This window comes from Podarcis cretensis (assembly GCF_951804945.1).
Source record: "Podarcis cretensis genome assembly, chromosome: 16".
NCBI classification, from domain to species: Eukaryota; Metazoa; Chordata; class Lepidosauria; order Squamata; family Lacertidae; genus Podarcis; species Podarcis cretensis.
The window spans coordinates 13292260-13313238 of NC_137186.1; the positions used below are offsets into that span (position 1 = coordinate 13292260).

Here is a 20979-nt window from a genome sequence, read left to right on the forward strand (position 1 = left end):
CTTTTCGGACAGACACTCCTCTTATTTATCTACTTTGTGGCCTTCATTGTGTTCTGTTATCTATTTCACAGCCAGGCTTGAGGAAAATGAAAGTTACCAGTTGATTTTGGTAGGTCTACTCTAAGTTGGAGTTACTTGGACACAACCCTTAAAATTTCTAGATGAACACAAACAACTGAAACAACTCTGGGACAGCAGACATCAGATGCCAGCTTTGTGTAGCAAATAAATAAAGTATAAAAACTGCCTTTGGGATTAGATAAACTTCTGTAGTCTGCATTTTTTAGATTGTGTTGATTTTTCCATGGAGTATCTGGAAAAAGGACCAGCCACCCCAGAAGCAGAGGTTTGAGGCAAAATACCTTGAGGTCTTTAGTGCTGGTCAGCAAGGAAAAATTAGTCATATAAAAGGAGAATCCCTGGATGCCAGGATCCAAGATTGTGGCAAGTACTCTTTGGTGAGAGAACACCAGCAGAGATTTAAAACCACAAAACATGCAGCAAAGTAAAACATAGAAATATAGGCTGTTAGACCTTTATAACAGTCCAAAGTAGTCCACTCTTCCCCCAACACAGAAAAAGACAAGGTTGGTAAGTTAAAAATTGTTTCTTTACAAACATGCCAAAGGTCAGGTTCATGTGCTTTTCCATACATCAGTCAGAAAACACAGGCAGTACAACTTGGCTTAGTTACAGTGGTGAAAGTTCCTAAATTATTGGTATAGGAACTCAACAACAACTTGTAAGAGCCATGCAGTCTGAGCTGCAGCAGCCAACTCAAAACCCCTTCACGTGCCAAATTTCTCAGGCAGACTGGAAGGAGAACAAAGACTTGATTACCTGTTCCCACTCAAAGTGAGCTAAGCCTGGTATTAATTAGACCTAAGCATGATGGTTATATGAGGCTGATTATCCCACATCTACCTTGCTTTGTATTCACGTTGATGAATGAATCAATAAAATTTCATTTGCTTTAGCTGTTAATCAGGCAGGGAGTGTCTCAGGCTTAGCAGGTTGTTTTAGAAAGATAATAAAAGAGACTCCATGGCATACACAATACAATGGAACAACCCAGTTTCAAATGTAAATGAATTTAACTGAAAATTTGCTGTCATTTAACTAGTGGTGGCTGGTGCCCATTGGAATTGATAGAGGGGAAGGTAGGGAGTCCTCACAGTAAGTGGATCCAGAACCAATAATAGGCTGAGCCAACTAATTCCAGTTTTGTTCTGCAAGGGACAACACAGAGATGCAGGTGCCGGAAGTTGGCAGGCAGGGTCAGCCTCCGGACCAGTTGCAAATAAGACAGGCAGGTAGGGTTGGGGGGGATGCCTGAGGGCTTCTTCTTCTTTCTTTGGCGATCACTCGTAGCTGAGTAAGATTGTCTTCCTTAAACACGGCTTTAACAGTGAGTCCGTAAGTGACTGTGGAGGCCAATTCTGGATCCACACATCCTTCCACAGTGGGGACATTGGTTTCCGGGCAGGAGTTGATCACAGTGTGGATTTGCCAAGCATGCCTTCCTCTTAGCACGTTTCTGCCTTGCGTCCGGAGTTTGAGTGTCTTCAAAGCCTTCGAAACCTTTGGTAAAGGCTGTTCTCCAACTGGAGCGCTCGCAGGCCAGTGTTTCTCAGTTGTCAGTGTTTATACTACATTTTTTTAGATTTGCCTTGAGACAGTCTTTAAACCTCTTTTGTTGACCACCAGCATTACGCTTTCCATTTTTAAGTTCGGAATAGAGTAGTTGCTTTGGAAGATGATCATCAGGCATCCGCACAACATGACCAGTCCAACAAAGTTGATGTTGAAGAATCATTGCTTCAACACTGGTGATCTTTGCTTCTTCCAGTACACTGATATTAGTTCACCGACTGAAGTTGGTAGGCAGAGCTCCATTTATCTTAACAGAGCAGTCTCCACTGCATTTAAAGGTAAAGGTAAAGGGACCCCTGACCATTAGGTCCAGTTGTGACCAACTCTGGGGTTGCGGCGCTCATCTCACTTTATTGACGGAGGGAGCCGGCGTACAGCTTCCAGGTCATGTGGCCAGCATGACTAATCCGCTTCTGGTGAACCAGAGCAGTGCATAGAAACACCGTTTACCTTCCTGGTAGAGCATTTAGTAGTGCCCAAAATCTGCGCTCTGGACAAAACATGGTTCAAAAGTTGGCACCCTCCTCCGGCCTTTGGCTTTTCACAGAGTCCCATTCTGCTTCCATCAATCTGGGATGAGCAAGGAAGTGGGATATAGGGAGTTCAGAGCAATAGGGTTGTTATGTTTATTTTATTTTCTTCTGGCAGGATTCATTGCTATGGGACGCATTGTTGTGTCAGTTGCCTTGAAAAGATTAGTCTGCATAAAATGCTGCATCCGTTTAAAGGCAATTTCAGGGCACAAACTAGTTGGCCTTAAGGTTGCCAACTGAGCAGGGAGGGAAATGCCCAGCCTGTTGCTAGTCAGTTTTGCGCTACAGAATAATCAGTTGAATCTTTTCCCACAGCACTGAGAAGTTTCCCCGAGATTATTTCCCAAATAACTGTCTGCAGACTGAAATGGCAGAAGAGCAGGGGCAAAATGAAAAATTGGCCGCTCCAGTTTTGGCCTATAAATATACCAGCGTCCTTTATGGATACAGCAAGGAACTGAATGTATACCTTTCCTTTCCCTCCCCCAGTTATTATCAGCCCCACCCCCTGTGAAGTGTTCCCACTGAGATTAAAATTAATTAGTGCCAATTACAAATCAGATTACACATATCCTCTTGGGGGTCAAAGCTCTTACTGAATGAAGCTATTGCCAGAGGGGGCGTGCGGATATTTAGCACAAACGAAATGGGGGCTGGAAAGTAATGTTAATTTCCACACATGCCAAACCATCAAAATGCCTTTCTGTGAGACTGAATGGTAAGGAGCTAGGGGGAGATAGGCTTTTCAGCATTCTCTGCTATAACCATTGGACACACGTCAGGAATCATGGCTTGTCATGGGCTGTCTGTTGCTGTGTTCGGTCACACTTAGGAATGAGAGAGGAATTTCATTCAGTTCTCATTTAAAGGCAAATAATCTATCTAATTTGCATTTTCTGAAACAGCATGTGAAGCAAAACACAACCACCCTTCAAAATTTGAACTTATCTGAATTCTGAGATACAGTTCTCCAAACCATGTTTACAAAAAGTAAGATAGACTGTATTAGGGGAAATGGCTGCATTAGTTAAAATAGCATACAAAAAGGCATTAAGAGGGAATCAATTGCAAAAATGTGCCCATCAGTAAAAAAATAAAAGCATACAAAAATGTGTTTATTAGGAGAAACTCTCAATAGAATGGTGATGAAGTTTCATAAGGATTTATTTTTTTAAATCACAAATTGTTGTAGAAATGTGAATTTCATTTAAGATGGGAAAATGAAAAACTGAGAAACTCAAAGTTGGCAGATCCTTCTATCATTTTCAGAGTGACAAAATACATTAGGAACTAGCATTTATAAGGACAGCTATTGTTCCAGAGCATATAGCAATAAAAGAAAGCAGGGAAGGGTGTACTTTAGTGGCACAGAGCAACAAGCCCTCATAAAAGGATAAAACTCTCATATACACACTTTAGTTGCAAGGTGGCATTGGGCCAGTTCCTCTGGTGTTTTTGCCTCAAAGGATTTCTTCCTTTATCTATTTTGACGGTTTCATCTATCTTCCTTGTTGCTGCTGTCAGGATCCTAATCAGATTCATCAGTCTCTTTTTCTTCTCTCCGTCTCAATCCCAAATGAAACTCTTCATTCGGCAATTTTCTTCTCCCGTATTAAACTGTGACATAACCAGCAGCTCCCCAGCTCATGGAGGCTGTCAATCAGCTTGCTTGCGTTTATTACACACTGGTGTCAGAATGGGATTAGCGCAAACCAATTTGTGCTCTGCGGAGGCAGGGGAGACAGGGAGAGGACTAGGGAAGGCGCTTGATCTGAAAGCGGGGGAAGGGGACAGCCACAAGCCCCTAGCTGGTTAAATGTAGGAGTTTTTAATCGATTAAATCTACATGTGTTCACATTCTAATTATAAAATTATTCCAGGTAGGAAAAAGCCTACTTTGCTTTTACGTGTCACGGTAGGCCCTAGTGAACATTTGAACATGAGCTGTATCAGGCCAGTGGCTCATTCAGTCTAGCATCCTGTTCTTGCAGTAGCTAACCAGATACCCACTATGGGAAAATCAGTAAATGGATTATGTTTAGTGGTCACAAAATGCAGGGCAGGGATGAGAGGATGAGAATGGAATGGCATACCTTCCAAACAAGCATGGCTGGCTTAGATTGGCATCCTGAACCGGAACACTGCGCTAATAAGTAGAATCATAGAATTGTGGAGTTAGAAGGGACCCCAGGGTCATCTAGTCCAACCCCCTAAAATGAAGATATTTTGCCCAACGTGGGGCTCAAACCCACCACCCTAAGATTAAGTGTCTCATGCTCTAGCGACTGAGTTCTTACTAATATTATTACTCCTCTCGTAGTAGTAATAATAATAATAATAAGTTAAAGGCATAAGGATTGGATTCACTGATTTTTCCGGCAGCCTAATCCTGGAAAAGAAGCGTGTCGGCATCAGAAAAGGGGGCAGGCTGATAAAGCAACCGGTTCGGGAGCTGCCCGGAGCCGAGGAGAGACACAGCAGCAGGCAGTGCCGCTTTGCAAAAGCAGACTTCCTTCCGGGAGGCGGCGGCAGAGAGGTAAGGAGCCTGGCTCGCTAGCTAGGCCCCCGATTTCGGTCCTTTCCAGACACACACACCCCTTTCCGATCTCGCTGTAGCGCAGCGGAGAATGAAATCGAGACGCCTGCCCGGGCGGGCGCACACCAGCGCGCGTGGGCACCTTGCAAACGCGGCGCGCGCGTAGTTTGCAGGCTTCCCTGCCGGTGGCGCGGGGCGCCGAGGGTTAATCCGGATCGAACCGACGTGGCGTCGCCGTCACTTGCATAATAGGCGACTTTAATTAGGCAGCCCGGAATGTGCCCGGTTAGCAAATGCGCAGATTAAACGCTGATTGTCTTGGCTAGGCGCGCGCGCACGCAAGCACACGGTTAACAAATAACACCAATAAAGCATACGAAGCGAGCTCCATTGTGACGTCCGGAGCATAACAGGCATGTGTTTTAATTGGTATGCTAATTCAGCCCTCTTGGCTTCACGTCGCTTTCAACAGCTGGGGGGAAAGTGGCAAGCGAACCCATCTGTTCCCCCCTGGGTAGTAACAGTTTCTGTCTTGCTTCCTCCCAACCTACCAGAGAGAAAGGGATATTGTTTTGTATTTGTTGGGAAAACGAGCAATAAAATCATACAGATCGAGACAAGATTACAGTGCAGGCATGATTATATTCAAATAGAGCTTCCGAGTATACAGATAGTCTACCTTTGATTACTTTATACCAGGCAAGCCTGTGAGATTCTCAGAAATGTCTAGCCGGCTTGTGATGGTAGATCTGGGATAGGGAACCTGTGGTCTTTCAGATGTGAAAGCTTCACTCTGCTGGATGGACCTCTGGGGTTCTGATGTCATGTAGCAGCCATTGGTACACAAGCAGACAGAGCTGTGGAACAGACGACCTCAGAAGGTGGTGGACTAATTCATCGGAGGTTTTAAAACAGGTTGAATGGCCATCCATCAGGGATTGTTGATTCCTGCATTCCAAGGGATTGGACTAAATTATGCTTTTCATCCTTTCAAACTCTACAGCTCTATGATTCTATGAAGTCTAGACACGCTTGACTTCTAATCTGTATTGGCTGAGCTGCTGTGATATTCTGAACTATCTATGACTATTCCAGCTGCTCAAGGAGAGTTCGTAGTCCAGTTACTGTGAGGAAGGATGCTTGTCAGTTTGCCTGGGATTAAACCTTCATATGGACTTGATGGAAGGGAATGCTGCTTGGGAGGAAGTCTGTTTCAAAGTACCCTTAAAGTCCAGATTATTCTATAAGAATGGTAACCTGCACCTGGGAAGGGAGGTTTTGTTCTGGCCCACAGAGGAAACAAAACAGCTTATATTATTGTAACTCAGGGGCCGTAGGTCGGTGGTAGAACATTTGATCTGCGTGCAGAAACTGCTAGCTTCTCCAGGTAAGGCGTGGGATCTTCCCTGTCTGAAACTGTGGACAACCACTGCCAGTCAGTGTAGACAATACTGAACTGGATGGACCAATGGCATGGTATGAGGCAGCTGCCTGTGTTTCCCAGCAAGCTGAGCTTCAACACCTCATAGTGCTGTCTCTTTTACTGTAAATACTTAGTTGTACATTCTCTCTTACTCCTTGTAAATTTAAAATTAAACTAAAGTGTATCGGACACCTTCTGGAAGTGTGAAGCCAAGATACAATCACCTAAAATCCCACACCTTCCTTCTTAACTCTCACCCTTCCTACAATAACTAAATCAACTGTGTACACACTGTACCTTTAAAGCACATTATTTTCCTGAAAGACCTCTGGGCCCTGTAATTTTCCCTTCACCGAGTAACAATTCCCAGCAAGCCTTAACAGGCCACAATTCCCAGGATTCTTTTGGGGAAGTCATGTGCTTTAAATCTATGGTGTAGGCACAGCCTGACTCAGTCAAAGATAAGGTAGGTTCCTCCGTTTGGACTCTTTTATTGATTTCTAACTCTTTCAGACTTGGCTTATTGTTAATTCAGTGTCTGTGCCAATTAACACTTGCTAGTGTATTTTTAATGAGCATGCTAATTCCCTTTTGGATAAGGATGACATTGATTTAGATTTATATTTGTGGTCCTTGTTAACCCTTAGGGTACCAAGTTTCCGAGTGCGTTCAAATCTCAAAAGTCAAAAGAACCCCAAAGCAGAGTCAGGGTTGCATGTGAGAACTGCAGGCTTCTGTGCAAAGTGCACACTTCATGTCACACCCTCCTGGGCGATAGGGAGCCAAGAGGTCCTTGCTCTAACCCATAGTCACTACTTCCTATCGGTGCTATTTTTTAATGACTTGGGCACAACTTCTTCTGCGGGGGTGGGAGAAAGCTGCACAGATCTGAATATTAAAACAAAGGAGTCAGGATTTTTATTGGCTCTGCTCCTGTGCCTTTAACAGCAGCCTGACATACCAGGAAATGATTTAACAGTTTAAGTGTGTTGAGCTGCTTTAGAGAGGCGGGGAGCTGGGCCTATACAAAAAGTTGGCAACCTTGCTCTTGGGACTTTTTAAATTTTTGATTTCTGTGCATCAGGCAGCTGCAAAAGGCACAGGAGCAGAGCCAGAAAGCTACAATAGCAATCCTACTGTGGCAAAGACACCGGGGATATGGGTGGATAACTTTTATTCTTATCTTCCAGGTGCCCTTAGATGGACAGAGCAGGCAGAAGATGGATCCTGATATCTCTCTCCTCTTCCAGTGCCCATCTCCCAAGGGCATCACAGAGGCTCAGGTCCGAGCTGAGCTCTCCCCACTGTATGACCGGCGCCCACTCCCTGGCGACAGGGCCCGGATCGAGACAGCTTGGGTGGCACGTCGCCAGCAGAGCCCGTGGCTCTTTGACGGAGCCAAATTCCGTCTCCACTCAGTCCAGCTGGAGGGGGACATCTTGACCTTCTGCCTCGGTCTCACCTGCTACAAGGACTTTGTGGGCACCAACTTGGCAGACGCAGCCGGGCAGCTCCAGGAGCGTGGGCGTGAGGACTTGGGGAACAGCCAGGCCTACCTCGCCGAGCCCCTGGGGGTGGGCGCCATGCTGCACACAGCAGATGACAAGTTTGTCTTTTTGCGGCGGAGTCAGTGCGTAGGGGAGGCGCCTGGGAAGATCGACATTCCTGGAGGCCACCCTGAACCGCAGGTTGATGGAGTGCCTGGTTTTAAGTCTTGGGGGTGTTGCTGTTAACAAATGGGTCAAATTTCAGTGCTGTAAGAAGTGATAGGACAGGCATCAGCTTTGCAGCTTATCCCAAGGGTTCCCCTGAGTCCATCTCCTTAAGGTGGACCACAGCTTGGAAGTTCTCCTGCCACTTTAGCTTGGAGGCAGAGCATCTGCTTTGCATGCAGAAGGTCCCAGGTTCTATCCCCGGCATCTCCAGGTAGGGCAGAGAGCCTCCTTGCCCGAAACCCTGGAGAGCCATATGGGCCATAGAGAATGGAGCTGTGTTCCTTGAATGGGCCTGTGTTCTTCCTGTGCCTCGCTTTGCAGGTTGTCATGGGAGATGCCGCCTTGGAGGGGCCTGTCCGTCACCAGGACCTCCCAGGAGAATCTGTGGTCAAGGAGTTGTTCTGTTCTGTGCTGCGAGAGATCCAGGATGAGGTGAGGAAAGGGCAGGGAAAGGGGAGCGGCCAACGACTAGGCTGCCCTCCCCCCGTCTCTGAACCAGCTTTTGAGAGTGACTCTGAACCAGCTCCCCCTTCCCTTCCCAGGTGAACCTTCCACTGCCCACCCTCAGCAGCCCAATGTTGCTCGGAATAGCCCGGAACGAGACCAGTGCAGGCCGCTGCAGTGCTGAATTCTACATCAGGTAATGTGCTGAATCCTGATCTGAAAAGTAGGCCTCCCTCATCACTATCATCCTGGTACCAAGCTGTGGTTAGTTATGAAGGGTGCATTGATTTTCCCCCCTGCTTACAAATGTTTTCGTTTTATGCATTATATAAAAATGATTCCATGAGCTGATGGGGCAGCACTGTAGGAAACAACCCTAAAGAAAGATCTTTGCCAGGCTCTGAAAGGAGAATAAGGTAGCTGTGCCAGCCAAATCACCCTGGAGTTAGCGTCCCACAACTGGGGTGCCACCGCTAAGAAGGCCCTCTCTCTGGTATACATCTGCCTCATCTTTGATGGTGGTCGCAGCCACAGAAAGCCCTCTGTAGAAGATCGCAACGCATTGGTACATACATATGTATGGAGACAGCTTGCCCTTCAATAGAAACTCTTCTAGTGAGCCCTACCCAATAGAGGCTCATCCATTCTTTGTCCAGCAGCTCAGCTGCCCCATCAGGGTACAGCCTCAGCTTCTCCCTCCTTTACCCCACAGTGTGGGCCCTGCCATGGACACCTCTTTCTCCAGGCCCAAAGTCTCCCCAGTTTAGTCTTCAGCTCCTAGTCCCTACACCCACCCTCAGCTTTGCTGGTTGCTTTCTTCTCAACTTTGCTATTCATTAATTAATTCAGGTGCAGTCTCAGCTCTGAGCAGGTGAGGCGCCATTATGCTATCGGGGGCCCTGAGGCCCAAGAGTCAACTAGCATCATCTTTGTTGACAGAGAGGTAAGTGCTGGAGCTGGAGGCAAAAGTGTAGCTCAAGGGTGGGCAGCCTTAGACCTGGGTGTCAAATATGGCCCTCCAAGCCTCTCTGCCTGGCCCTTAGGCTTCTTCCCAAGCCACACCCCCTCACCGGCCCTGCCTTACACACCCTCCTTGAGTATTTTTTGCCTGGCTGTCCTTGAACTCTGATTATGCACATAATTATTGGGACCCAATTCCTAGTTTATATTGGTAGGATTGGACAGCCAGCCATCTAAGCCTACAGGAACCTCCTAGTTTCCCCATTGGCAAATGCTAAGGCCCCTTTAAAGAAACATATGCCTCCTCTGGAGTCAGTTTAGAGTTAATTAGAATACATTAAAATGAAGTTCATTGTCCCCCTTTTTGCATGCCAAGGCACTGTGACCCTGTCACCCCCAATATAGTAAAATAACTAGACAGGACAAAAAGTATAAGTGTCAACCCCATTTTCTGCATCTCTTTTAACATATGGCTGCCTTTTTCTCTGTGCAGGATGTCCTGACAATGGAGCAGAGCGGGGACTTTTGGAAGGAACTGTGCCCATCAGCCAAAGGGGCCATAGAGCTCTACAGAGGGGTCATGGGCACTTGCCAATGATGAGCCCATTGGGAAGAGGTACTTCGAGGAAGTGAACTACTCTCTCAGGGACTATTCAGAATTACTTTACAGCATCCGGTTACCCCAAAATCACCAGCAGTCCTTTGGCAAAGCAGGAATATTATGCCATGGATACGGATAGTGGGATTATTCTCACCTCCCAAACCTCCCTTGAAACTGCACTGGCTGAGACCCACCTTAGCGCCTTGTGAGCCCTGTCGCTGTGCCTGTTTGTGCAACCTGTTTCTCAATAAAGTAGTATTATTTTTTAAGTATTAGTTTTCTCACCTATGATGTGATTTCAGGTTTCCTAGCATGCACTGGGCCTTTCTCTGCACCTCCAATATCCTCTTCTCATCTCAGTTACTAAGAGCTTCCTCTTCCCCCTATATCAGATTCCCCAATATATCTAGGTGTGGTGCACCCTGTTTGTACAAATTATTTGCCAAGAGAAGTGAATTCTGCAAGCAATGTTGCAGGGTGGAGTGCTCAGTCTTCCAGCCATGCCCTTTCCCAGGATACTCCATTCCACTGTTGGGCACAGCAAATGCCTCTAAGTACCAGTTGCTGGAAACCATTGGAAAGGAGAATTGTTGTTGTGCTTGGTTCCAGCTTGCCGTCTTCCCAGAGGCAACTGGCTGGCCACTGTGAGAATAGTATGCTAGACTAGATGGGCCACTGGCCTGATCCAGTGCGTCTGGCCTGATCTGGAGCGTCTTTAAGAGGAGAAAAAACAGTTAAAATTAGGAGCCACTGTAAAATGTCCATCAACCTAAAAAAGAAAGAAAGCAAGAAACCAGAACTGCAGTAAAACTCACCACGCAATCTCATGGGAGGCTTTTTAACAGAGGTTGGATGGGCATCTGTCAGGGAATCTTCAGCTGTGATTCTTGCACTGTGATTCTATTTTCATAGTTATTTCTGTTTCTTTTGCACATGCAAACCACAAATGTGCAAAGAACTGCAGTAAAAAGGGCCCAAGATGAGAAGGGCTCCCAAACCGCTCAGTGAACAAAGTTTGCCTCCTCCCAGGAAGAAAAGGGGCAGTGAGGCCGGACCCTCTGTTTGTGTGCTACATTTGCACATGGTCACCCTACAGCTATGGAGTGTCTCCAGAGTTGTGCAAGAGCCTCAGAAGACTGAGGAATTGGGGGAGGGGGAGCAGGGTGGCGTGAGAGCAGTTGCATTTCAGGGATTTAGCTGATCTTCCCCCAGAGCGTTGCTTATCTGGATTACTAGCAGCTTGGAGGCAATTAACAAATGGGGATCTGGGTCCCCCCACAATCCCACTAGTCTTTCACCCACCGCCTGAAGCGGATTAGTGTCTGAGCTGTGACCCGAGGTGCTCAGGTGCTGCATTTACTTGGCTATTTCTGCTTTATACAGGGGACATCCCTCCCCAGCCCCCATTACACAACGGACATGGCTTCAATCCATGGTGGGTTGCCAACTGTTGAGAGTGAAGTGCCCTAGTCTGCTCTTGTGCATTTTAACAGCTGCTTCATCTGTCTAAAGCAGTGTTGGCCAAACTTGGTTCTCCAGCTGTTTTGGGACTACAATTCCCATCATCCCTGACCACTGGTCCTGTTAGCTAGGGGTGATGGGAGTTGTAGTCCAAAAACAGCTGGAGACCCAAGTTTGGCCAACACTGGTCTAAAGGAATTGAGAGGGAATCCCCCCCCCCTCCAATGACATGAAAGGTTAGCTCGAACACCTTGCTAACGCCAGCAGATCAAGCTGCGGTTGAAAGCATAGGTGCACGGGCAAATAATAAAAGCTGGCAACCTGTAATCCATGTAAAACTCCAATCTGTCAGACTCCAAAAGGGTGTGAGATTAGGGACAGCTTCATACACATTGTGTTTTTCTTAACTCTTCATGCTTTTTAAAAAGGTTATTATTTATGAAGCATAGTTAATGTGCCCTACACTTTACAGAGGCAAATAGTTCTCTGCCTCAAAAAGTTACAATTGGTAAAAGGAGGCAACTCTCCACACAGCCAGAACTTCTCATGCAGTAATTTGAGGCATGGGGGATGCTGCTTAGGTGCAAGAAAGAACAACTTCCTTTATTTTCTTGTTACCATCTGCAGAATTCTCTGTTTTGATAACCTCAGTTGGCCCAGAAAAGCTAGTATGAAAAAACGGCTCTTGACAACCCATTGGCCTTAACTAGTAGCAGGAACAGTGTTTGAGGAGCAGGGTAATTGGTGATGGTACAACAGAAAGATCCCCCCAGCCTGCTGCTGTCGCCATTTTATAAAGTCTGTGGAATAATGCAAAAGGGTCTTCTAATAAAGCTCTGTGATTTTAATTTATTACATGTGAAGTTAATATTATCTCAGATTCCCTGAGGGCAAGGTGGCATTTCCCTTGGCGCGCCTTACTGCCTCTTCCAGAAGTTCTATCCACCTGCCAGGAAAAGAGGGGAGGGGAGAGAAAGACTCACTAAAAGCCCCCAAAAGGAATGGAATAGCTGTGATTTGTCATTAGAAAGGCAGACATTAAAGAGAGGCTCCATATTAATCTCAGTGGCATCTTTGTCTGAGGGAGGGGGTACCAATATCTATATATTTTAAACATTTATATTTACATTTATATTTATATCTGTGTCTGTGTCTGTCTGCCTGGATATTTTTGGGACCCACCTAATTTGTGTGACTGTAAATTGTTTTAAACCACTATTAATATTGTGCTCTATTGTAGCACACACCCTAGGACCTTAGGGTGAAGGGCAGGTAATAAAATATAACATTAACAATTACACACACACACACACACACACACACACACACACACACACTTTTTTAACACAACAACCACAGGTGTGTGTGCACATGTACAGAAATAGCTGGACACCTGCCCAGAATGGAAAAAGGCAGCAGGAAACAGGGCAGGGCAAGGCAGAGAGAGGAGCAATTAAGGGCTGGTTAGTAAAAACAACTCCAAAACACATCCTGGATACATTCCATCAAGCTCTGCCTGTAACTGGACAGCAAACAGTGGAACAGAAACAAATATCCATGACTGAAAAAGCAGGAAAGTGGGAAAGGTAAATGTGCCACACCCACAAAGAAATGTCTGTTCCAGAATTGTGGGGGAAACAACAGGTAAAAAATCTTACATATTCTTTTCTGAAGGTGTTGAGGCAACGAGCTCATACAGATGGGGTACCAATTCCAATGTGCAAATGACAAAGAAAGCTCGCGGATCTGGACAGACAGGAGAGACAAGATGGAGAAAGAGGCAACACGCCAGGGCTGGTCTGCCTAGCTTACAACCTTTAAATGAGGAAACATGGTTTTATCCCATTTTACCTGTGGCCACAGAGCGGATCAGCACCACATTCAGCTTGAGGACGGGGCTGATCGTTTGCCAAGCGCCTGAGGAGCCCCACACCCTCTTCCTGTGGCACTTGAGAACGAGTCTCTCATCCTTCCTTTGCAGGAGCAGCAGGAGATTTTCCAGCAGCAACACGTGCAAGTCTAAGAGAGAGGCAGAGAGTTTGGAGTGGCTAACCTGCTCTGTGTATCCAGATAAGAACACCAGGAAAGTTTGGCTGCAGATCAGGCCAAAGGCCCAACTAGTCAGAATAACTAGTTATAGCCTATACCAGTTCAGGCCACTGGGGTCCATCTAGCTCAGTAATGTCCACACTGACTGGCAGCAATGGCACTCCAAGATCTCAGGCAGGAAGTCTTTCCCCCAGATTGACCTGGAGATGCTGTTAGGGATTGAACCCGGGACTTTCTCCATGCAAATCAGGTGCTCTGAAGGCAGCCTGTCTGGGAGTTTTTTAATCTGTGGCCAGTTGCTTTAGAATTTCAAACACCATTGGAAGTTTTGATGTTTCAATAGCTGATGCTTTAGTTGTTTTTCGGGGTCTTGCTTAAAATTGCTTTTTTCTGTCAAACTTTCTGCAAGCTGCTTGGTTCATCTAGCTCAGAAACCCAGCCAGATGGGTGGGGTATAAATAATAAAACTATTACTATTACTATTACTCATCTGACTGGCAGCAATGGCTTTCGTGAGGGTTTGGGGCTCAAGAATCTTTCTACCACCAAGCCACAGGGCTGACCCACTTGGATTACTATTAAAAGTGGGATATAAACAAAGTCAGTGAGAGAGGAACTGCAGAAACCTCCACTTTGAGAGGCCTGCGCCACATTTGTCTGTTCGTTGAGGTGAAGTTGACAGCCACGTACCCACAGTCTTGTCTTTGCGCAGGCGCCAGCGCAAGGGGCCCTCGTGGATCAGGCAATGACTCCGGAGGTCAATATTCTGGACAGACGGGACAGAAAAAGGCAGCGTTTTGAAGAGCAGGGAAGTAATATAAAAGCAGGAACTCAGGCAGAGGGCGATGATGGGGAGAACCATACCTTGAACTCCGCTGCCAGTGCGTTGGTGGTCCACTGCAGTGAGGTGGCGTCCAAACACATTTGATAGGTCTCCAGGCGATGATGGTTTTCGGCCTTCTTCACAATCTCTTTCACACACTGAAGGATTTCCCGGCATTGGTCCCGAGCCTGGCACAGCTTCTGGTGCTCTGAAGACTGCCCTAAGCAAAGAAGGTGCAGAGAGAGAGAGAGAGAGAGAGAGAGAGAGAGAGGCTGTCACACTGCTGTTAAAGTTTGTTTCTATTTACCAAAAACTTGGAGGCTGCTTTGGAAACACAGGGGTGGTCCCTAAGTGGTTCCCAACACAAAACAGACACAACACTGCATTTAAAGGAAAAACGACCTTGGACAGATGAGCAGCACTGCAGTAGGAATACATACTCCCAAGCAATCCTTGTTTTCTCATAAGAAAGTTGGCCTCTGAACAACCCTTGCAACCCTGCAGCCCCACCATCTGCTAATACTAGCAATGGAGAGGTGTGTATACTGTACCATCATCACTGATGTGTGTATTTACTTTCCACAATAGGCTACGCTCCATGTAGCCCACAACATCCAAAGGTCACAAAGCATAACATTCAAATTATAGGAGATACGACTCTCCTCCCTCTCCCAGCACACACATAAATATGGAGAGACCGAGATACCATCAGTGTGTTTGATAATATTATCCAGCAGCAAAGGGTAGTTTGTCAGCTGCTGCATTTCGGAGAGGATGAGATCTTTCAGTTGATGGTGGCGGCACTGGTAGTTGCTCTCTGCTTCCTGGGAAGGGGAGACAGACAGACAGATAATATGCTTCTGTGACCATATGGAGACTGGAGACATGTCCTGTCTGTGGGCTTCACTTTGGGGCATCCGGCTGGCAACTGTGAGAATAGGATGCCGATGGCCTGATCCATCTGCAGGGCTCTTCTTAGGTTCTTATTCTTATGGTGGGGGTGTAGGTTTGCAAAAGACCCATCCAGGGGACAGTTAGTGAACCACCTTCCTGATGGAGAAGAAGTGCAGAGCTTTCAGGAGCCTTGAGATCTGGGTCTATGGCAGGAAGAACAACAACATGCCCCAGGAAAAGAAGGAAAGCAGGAGGGGGAGACGTGAGTCGATGGTGGAGCTGTTTTGTCACTGTAAAAACTGAGGCTGGAAGTATGTGTATGTCGAAGGGGAGAACAACATAAGATGAGCCTGCTGAATCAGGCCAATGTCCCATCTAGTCCACCACCCTGTTCTCACAGTGGCCAACCAGATTTCTGTGGGAAGCCCACAAGCAGGATTCAAGCACAAGAGCACTCTACCTACCTGTGGATTCAAGCATTATTCAGAAGCACTACCGCATTCAGGGTGGGTAGCAGAGAGAGGAGGACAGGCCTCTGGCCCTCCAGAATGGAGAAAGAGCCCTCTGGGGACTTCCTCTTGCACTCGGCACTGAAAGCGCAGACCCAGCATCTGAGACAGTCCCTCCCTCCCCCTTCCTTAGCGTATGAACACAAAGATACCTGAATGATGAGCCGGAATCGAGTGTCTTTCTGCAGCTTGGTCTCGATCAGCTCCAGGGCCTTGGACTGGTTCACGCAGAAGTCAGAGACTGCTTGTTGGATCTCTTCACGTGCAGGCCCACCAAACTGGGGGAAAGGAATTATTATTATTATTATTATTATTATTATTATTATTATTATTATTATTTATACCTCGCCCATCTGGCTGGGGTTCCCCAGCCACTCTGGGCAGCTCCCAACAGAATATTAAAAATACAATAAAACATCAAACATTAAAAACTTTCCTAGATGGAAGGGGGCAAAGGGGGCAAGGGAAAGGAAACACTTCCTGGTTAGAATCAGGCAGGTCAGGAAACCAAGGGGCCAAACTCAACTGGAGCCCCAAACACTGCCTACACACACAGCTGCATCACCACCAGCAGCCCAGCCACTCAGAGATTGTTACCTGGGAAAGCATGAAGTGCCCAATTTCATGGATGATGGGCCCTTGTTCTTGAAGTGTTTTCATCGATTCTGACAGAGAACCTGGAGAAAGGACAGGAGGAGGGAACGGTGAGAAAAGGGGCCTGGGGAAATAGCCACAGCAGAGATGGGAGGGGGAGAAGGACAGACATGGTCTCTATCTCTTTTTTTTTATAATCATGCCCCCGGTGATGGGCCTCAAAGCTGGCCATTACAGAGTGGCAGACCCTCCAAGTGTCCCTATTTTCCAGGGACAGTCCTGGGTTTACAGAAGCCATTCCAGTTTCTGATTTGTTCCCAGAATGTCCCGCTTCTCCTTAGGACGTTCCTCTTTCCATTGGTGAAATGTTGGAGGTATGGAGTTATATGACCCCTAAGCCAAGGAGATAAGACATCTGAAGGCAACCCTGTATAGGAAAGTTTTTATTATGCTTTTATATACGTTGGAAGCTGCCAAGCATGGCTGGGGCATCCCAGTCAGATGGGCAGGGTATTATTATTATTATTATTATTATTATTATTATTATTATTGAATAGGATGTCCCTATTTTTATCTGAGAAATGTTGGAATTCCTGGGGAGCACTGCTGTTGCGCTCAGGTCTAGATGAGGCCCCCTTTGGCCTTATCTAGCTGCCTCCGGCAGGGCTCTTCTAATCTTCTGCTCCAATGGTCCTCCTGAGCGAGGGCCTTTGATAGAGGCGACCCTCTCCCTCTACCCCTGACCCGCCCGTGAGCAAGCAACGATCTGTGCGAGACACAGAATGGGGGCCTAGTCCAAAGGGGCTCCGACTGAATAAGAGAGGCAGCCTTACTGTGAATCTTCAGCAGCTCTGGGAGGTTGGGGAAGAGGAGGGCCAGCTCCTCCTGCGAAAGAAGTTTCTCCCTAAACATGCGCTGATAGAAGAAGACAGTCAGGACACGCAAAAGCCGCAGGTGAGAGGCTTCTGTCACAAACAGTTCTGTGCAAAGAGGGGGGAAGAATGTCAGCTAGAGGTCAAATCCCAGCAGGATCCAGGAATGAGGCAGCTAAAGCAAGTTCCTTGAAAAAAGCCTTGGGTTCTGCCTTTCAAGAGGAGACTGATCATGTTCTCTTCCTGGAGTTGCTATGGAGTTGCTATTGGTGGAGCATTAAGAAGCTGCCTTCTTCAGTCAGACCCTGGTCCACCTGGCCCAATGCCTACTCGTCTCTGACTGGCAGGTGGCTCTCCAAGGTTTCTGGGGTCTTTCCTTCTCATTCCTACCTGGAAATGCCATCGGATATTGAACCTAGGGCCTTCTATATGCAGAGCATGTGTTCCACCAAGGGGCTGTGGCCCGTTCACTGAAGATAAAACAAGATTCCAGTTCTCACAGTCCCGGATAAAGGGCGCTGATTTAAATAAGAATGCATGAAGCTGAGTGAAATACCATTGGGCTCTCTGGCTCAGTGTTGTCTATAGTGCTTGGCAGAAAGTGCTCCTCTAGAGGGGTTCAGAAAGGGGACATTCCCAGCTCTACCTGAAGATGCCATCGGGGATCAAGCATGGGAGCTTCTGCAGGGAAAACATGGTCTCCACCACTGAGCTATAAGTCCCTTCCCCAGCATGGGCACCAATATGCAGCTGATAGCTCTGGTTACCAGCGCAACACACACAAACACCATTCATCTATGGATTTCCCTTCCTCCTCAGAGACATTACAGCACACTTCAGGGCCAATAAGCCTTCTTCCCACCCTGCTCTCCTGGCCCTGTGTCAGAACTTTACAGAAGTCCATCTTTACTGACCCATGTGGGTCTTGCCTGGAGGGAATTTCACTAATGGCCATTTTTAAGAACTAAAAAGTTCCAAGCTACATGTACAGCCAAGGACCCAATTCCCAGGAGAGATCTCACTAGGCACTTCTTCCACTTTTGCTTAAAGTAAGTTGAGATCCTTCTAGAGCCCCATTACTTTCTGAGGGTAACCCAAAGTATGAGCCACAGAATGACCTCCTCACCATTGATGGCTTCCTGGTGGTCAACCTCCCGCTGTGGCAGGGAAGACGCAACATGGCGGCCGACAGTGTCTTTCCACTTCTGTGAGCTCAGGTCTGACACATAGAAGAGATCATCCCCCAGCAAGGAGGGGAGGGAGGGGTCTGAGGTGGACCACAAGTTTGGGGTCTCGATGTTCCTGTGGGGGATTGAGGAAATGGGAGAGGCAGGATGTCAAAAGAGGGTCTGCTAAAGGTCCTCTGGCCTCATAGATTGATTTTGGACCTTTCTTGGGGCTCAATGTTTTACATATCATTAAGGAAGGAGACACGGATTTCCGTTATCACATTCTTGGTGGACAGACATTTTGCATATTATGTATACTTTACCGTTTGATTTTATTGTATTTTGTATTTTAAGTTGTTTTGAGACACTTTAGTAACAAGTGATTAATAAATAACAATGATACCTCAGTGGGACCCAAGGGAGTGTTTTTATATGAAAGGCTTTCAAGCTGCATTTAAGCCCCTCTGGGGCTTCTTCCATGACTTTGGCCAGCAGCGAACATTGTGGATGTGGAAGAGAGGGAATAAATGACAGGAAGCATGTTGAATGCAAACGAGGAGTGTCTCTTCCTCCTCCACCACCACCCTCCTACTGTCTGACAGGAGGGCGTTTGTGTTCCTCGTGTTCCTTGTGTTCCTGACCACTCCATATAAATGGCCTCCCTCAACCAGGTGCCCTCCAGATGTTGTCAGACTACAACTCCCATCAGCCCCCAGCCAGCATGGGAGTTACAAGGGTCTAATAACCGATGAGCATATTCAAAAACTGGCCACAAGGGACCACCCAGCTTCAAGATCTCTCCCCTACCCCCCAACTTTACCTTCTGTGAAAAGAGGACAAACAGCCCCCCATTGTGCAACGGTTAATGACAAATTGCCTGCACTTTCAACTGTACTGAGGAACACAGATGTCTACGCTTTCAGCGGATCCAAAGGCAGATGTCTGCACTTTCAACGGAGCCAAGGAAGACCAGTGTCTGTACTTTCAGCTGATCCAAGGCTCAAAGCAGACTCCTCACCAGGCCTCCTGGGAAACAAATATGAAGGATCCCAATGTCGGTTGTGAAGTCAGAGTCTGGCCTATCCCTTAATTTACCACCCATCCTGCCCTCTCAGTTGGGCCAGCCACCCTTATAGTTAGTTCCCCTAAATACCCCCAGCCTCACATGCCTCTGGGACATCAAGGGAAATAAGGCAAGCCTTTTAATTTTAGTGTGTGGGCTTCATTGTATTATGGAACCAACTTCTCTTTCAACTCGGGTACACACCTGCATTCACAACATCTAGGCATCTTTTATAAGACACACCTGTGCTCCCAGGGACCTTTCTTGGTGCTTAATTTTATGATTACATGGGAAAATCCTAACTTTCCTCCAAATAACTCAAGGAGTTGTATGTGGCGCTCTCCCCCCCAAAAAAAAATTATCTGCACAATAGCCCTGTCAGGTAGGCTAGGCAGAGACTTGGCCCAAGGTCACCCAGTGAGCATCACGGCCGAGTGTGGATTTGAACCCTGGTCCGGAACGAACCGCTACACTCCAGTATATTATAATTTTAACTACCCTTCCTCATTTGCTATTTCCAGGGAGAGAGATGTGGGAATCCCTTTCTCCTCCCTGACAGACCCTCTGAACAAGGGGCTGAGACAGGTGCTCCTTGTGTTTACCTGGCTCGTTCGTATAGAATAATGCATGTCCACCTGTATTAGTAATTGAGATGACATTGCATAAATAGGTGGGTATATTAGAAGACGTAAGGTAATGTTCAATAGGAAGGGGGAGGTGGACTGTTAGTGGTGAGTGATGATTGGCTGAGCTGGCATTTGAAAAGTGGTTTGAATGCTGGGAGGGAGTCAGCTGAGAGTCAGTTAGAGCCTGGAGATCAGAGAGGGAAGAGCTGGGGGTGGATGTGAAGCAGGGTTGGTTAGATGAGTGGCATAAGAATAGAATAATGGCCTGGTTAGAGCTGTAATAAAGGGACAGATAAGATACTCGGACATTTGAAACAATAAGCTTATGTAGTCAAAGGCATCTTGAAGCCCTCATTTAGTGTTTTTTCATTTGATCTTTCATAAATCTGTTTTATTCCGTCACTTGCCTCTTCCTAGTCTATATAAGGGCTACTGATGGCTCCTAGTCACAATGTCTGTGCTTTGTCTCCACAGTCAGTGGGAGTAATGCTTCTGAATACCAGTTGCTGGAGACTGGGGCAGTGGCAGAGGATCCTGTATTGAGGGTTTCCCTCAGGCATCTGGCTGGCCACTGTGAGAACAGGCTGCTGGACTAGACGGGCCACTGGCTTGATCCAGCAGAGGTCTTACGTTCTTCTGTTCCGATCCAAGTGATGTGGGGGTGGGGAGGGGTATTTGGTAGGAAACCCAGGAAAGACCCAGCTCATAGTACAATTTGAAGTGAAAAGGTGGCACAGGGAAGAGTGAGCAGTGCTAGAAGACCTCAGAGCAAGGGGGTTGGCACAACACCCATCCCTTCCACCCGTCTGTCCCCCTGCAGCTTCACAGGAAAGGAAGTAAATTTATACAGTATGAAGGACAATTGCAAGCAATTAACAAGACTGGCAGGACTTATTTAGGAAGACTTGTAATGTTGATTATATATACCTTTATACATATTGGTTAAATTTTTTGACAATGGAAAGGACATAAATGTAAAGAGGAAGAAGTATATAATGCTATGATATAAAAAAAGAATTACGGTAACCATGAGATGGGAGGGAGGGAGGTTGAC

General features: G+C 46.8%; 2 protein-coding genes across 8 annotated transcripts; one reads left to right on the forward strand and one right to left on the reverse strand.

The window, feature by feature from the left end:
- Nucleotides 1-747: 747 nt before the first annotated feature.
- Nucleotides 748-10134, forward strand: NUDT22 (nudix hydrolase 22). Of its 2 annotated transcripts, none has more exons than XM_079957848.1 (7): nt 748-855; nt 4569-4722; nt 7336-7833; nt 8182-8292; nt 8403-8500; nt 9154-9247; nt 9758-10134. In XM_079957848.1, exons 1-7 carry the CDS (start codon nt 752-754, stop codon nt 9860-9862), a joined length of 1164 nt encoding a protein of 387 aa, XP_079813974.1. In that variant the 5' UTR covers nt 748-751; the 3' UTR covers nt 9863-10134. The 2 variants fall into 2 exon arrangements, with proteins under 2 accessions (XP_079813974.1, XP_079813975.1); XM_079957849.1 differs by having other exon boundaries at nt 9154-9175.
- Nucleotides 10135-12149: 2015 nt separating this feature from the next.
- LOC307205619 (rho guanine nucleotide exchange factor 11-like) lies at nt 12150-20450 on the reverse strand. 6 transcript variants are annotated; one of them, XM_079958248.1, is made up of 12 exons: nt 19935-20450; nt 19057-19262; nt 18194-18369; nt 17029-17175; nt 16199-16278; nt 15754-15879; nt 14905-15022; nt 14240-14418; nt 14066-14141; nt 13178-13345; nt 12985-13072; nt 12150-12272 (listed from the first exon to the last, which is right to left on the reverse strand). In XM_079958248.1, exons 2-12 carry the CDS (start codon nt 19086-19088, stop codon nt 12197-12199), a joined length of 1266 nt encoding a protein of 421 aa, XP_079814374.1. In that variant the 5' UTR covers nt 19089-19262; nt 19935-20450; the 3' UTR covers nt 12150-12196. The 6 variants fall into 6 exon arrangements, with proteins under 6 accessions (XP_079814374.1, XP_079814376.1, XP_079814371.1 ...); XM_079958250.1 differs by having other exon boundaries at nt 17029-17110; nt 19902-20450; XM_079958245.1 differs by having other exon boundaries at nt 19902-20450.
- Nucleotides 20451-20979: the final 529 nt, after the last annotated feature.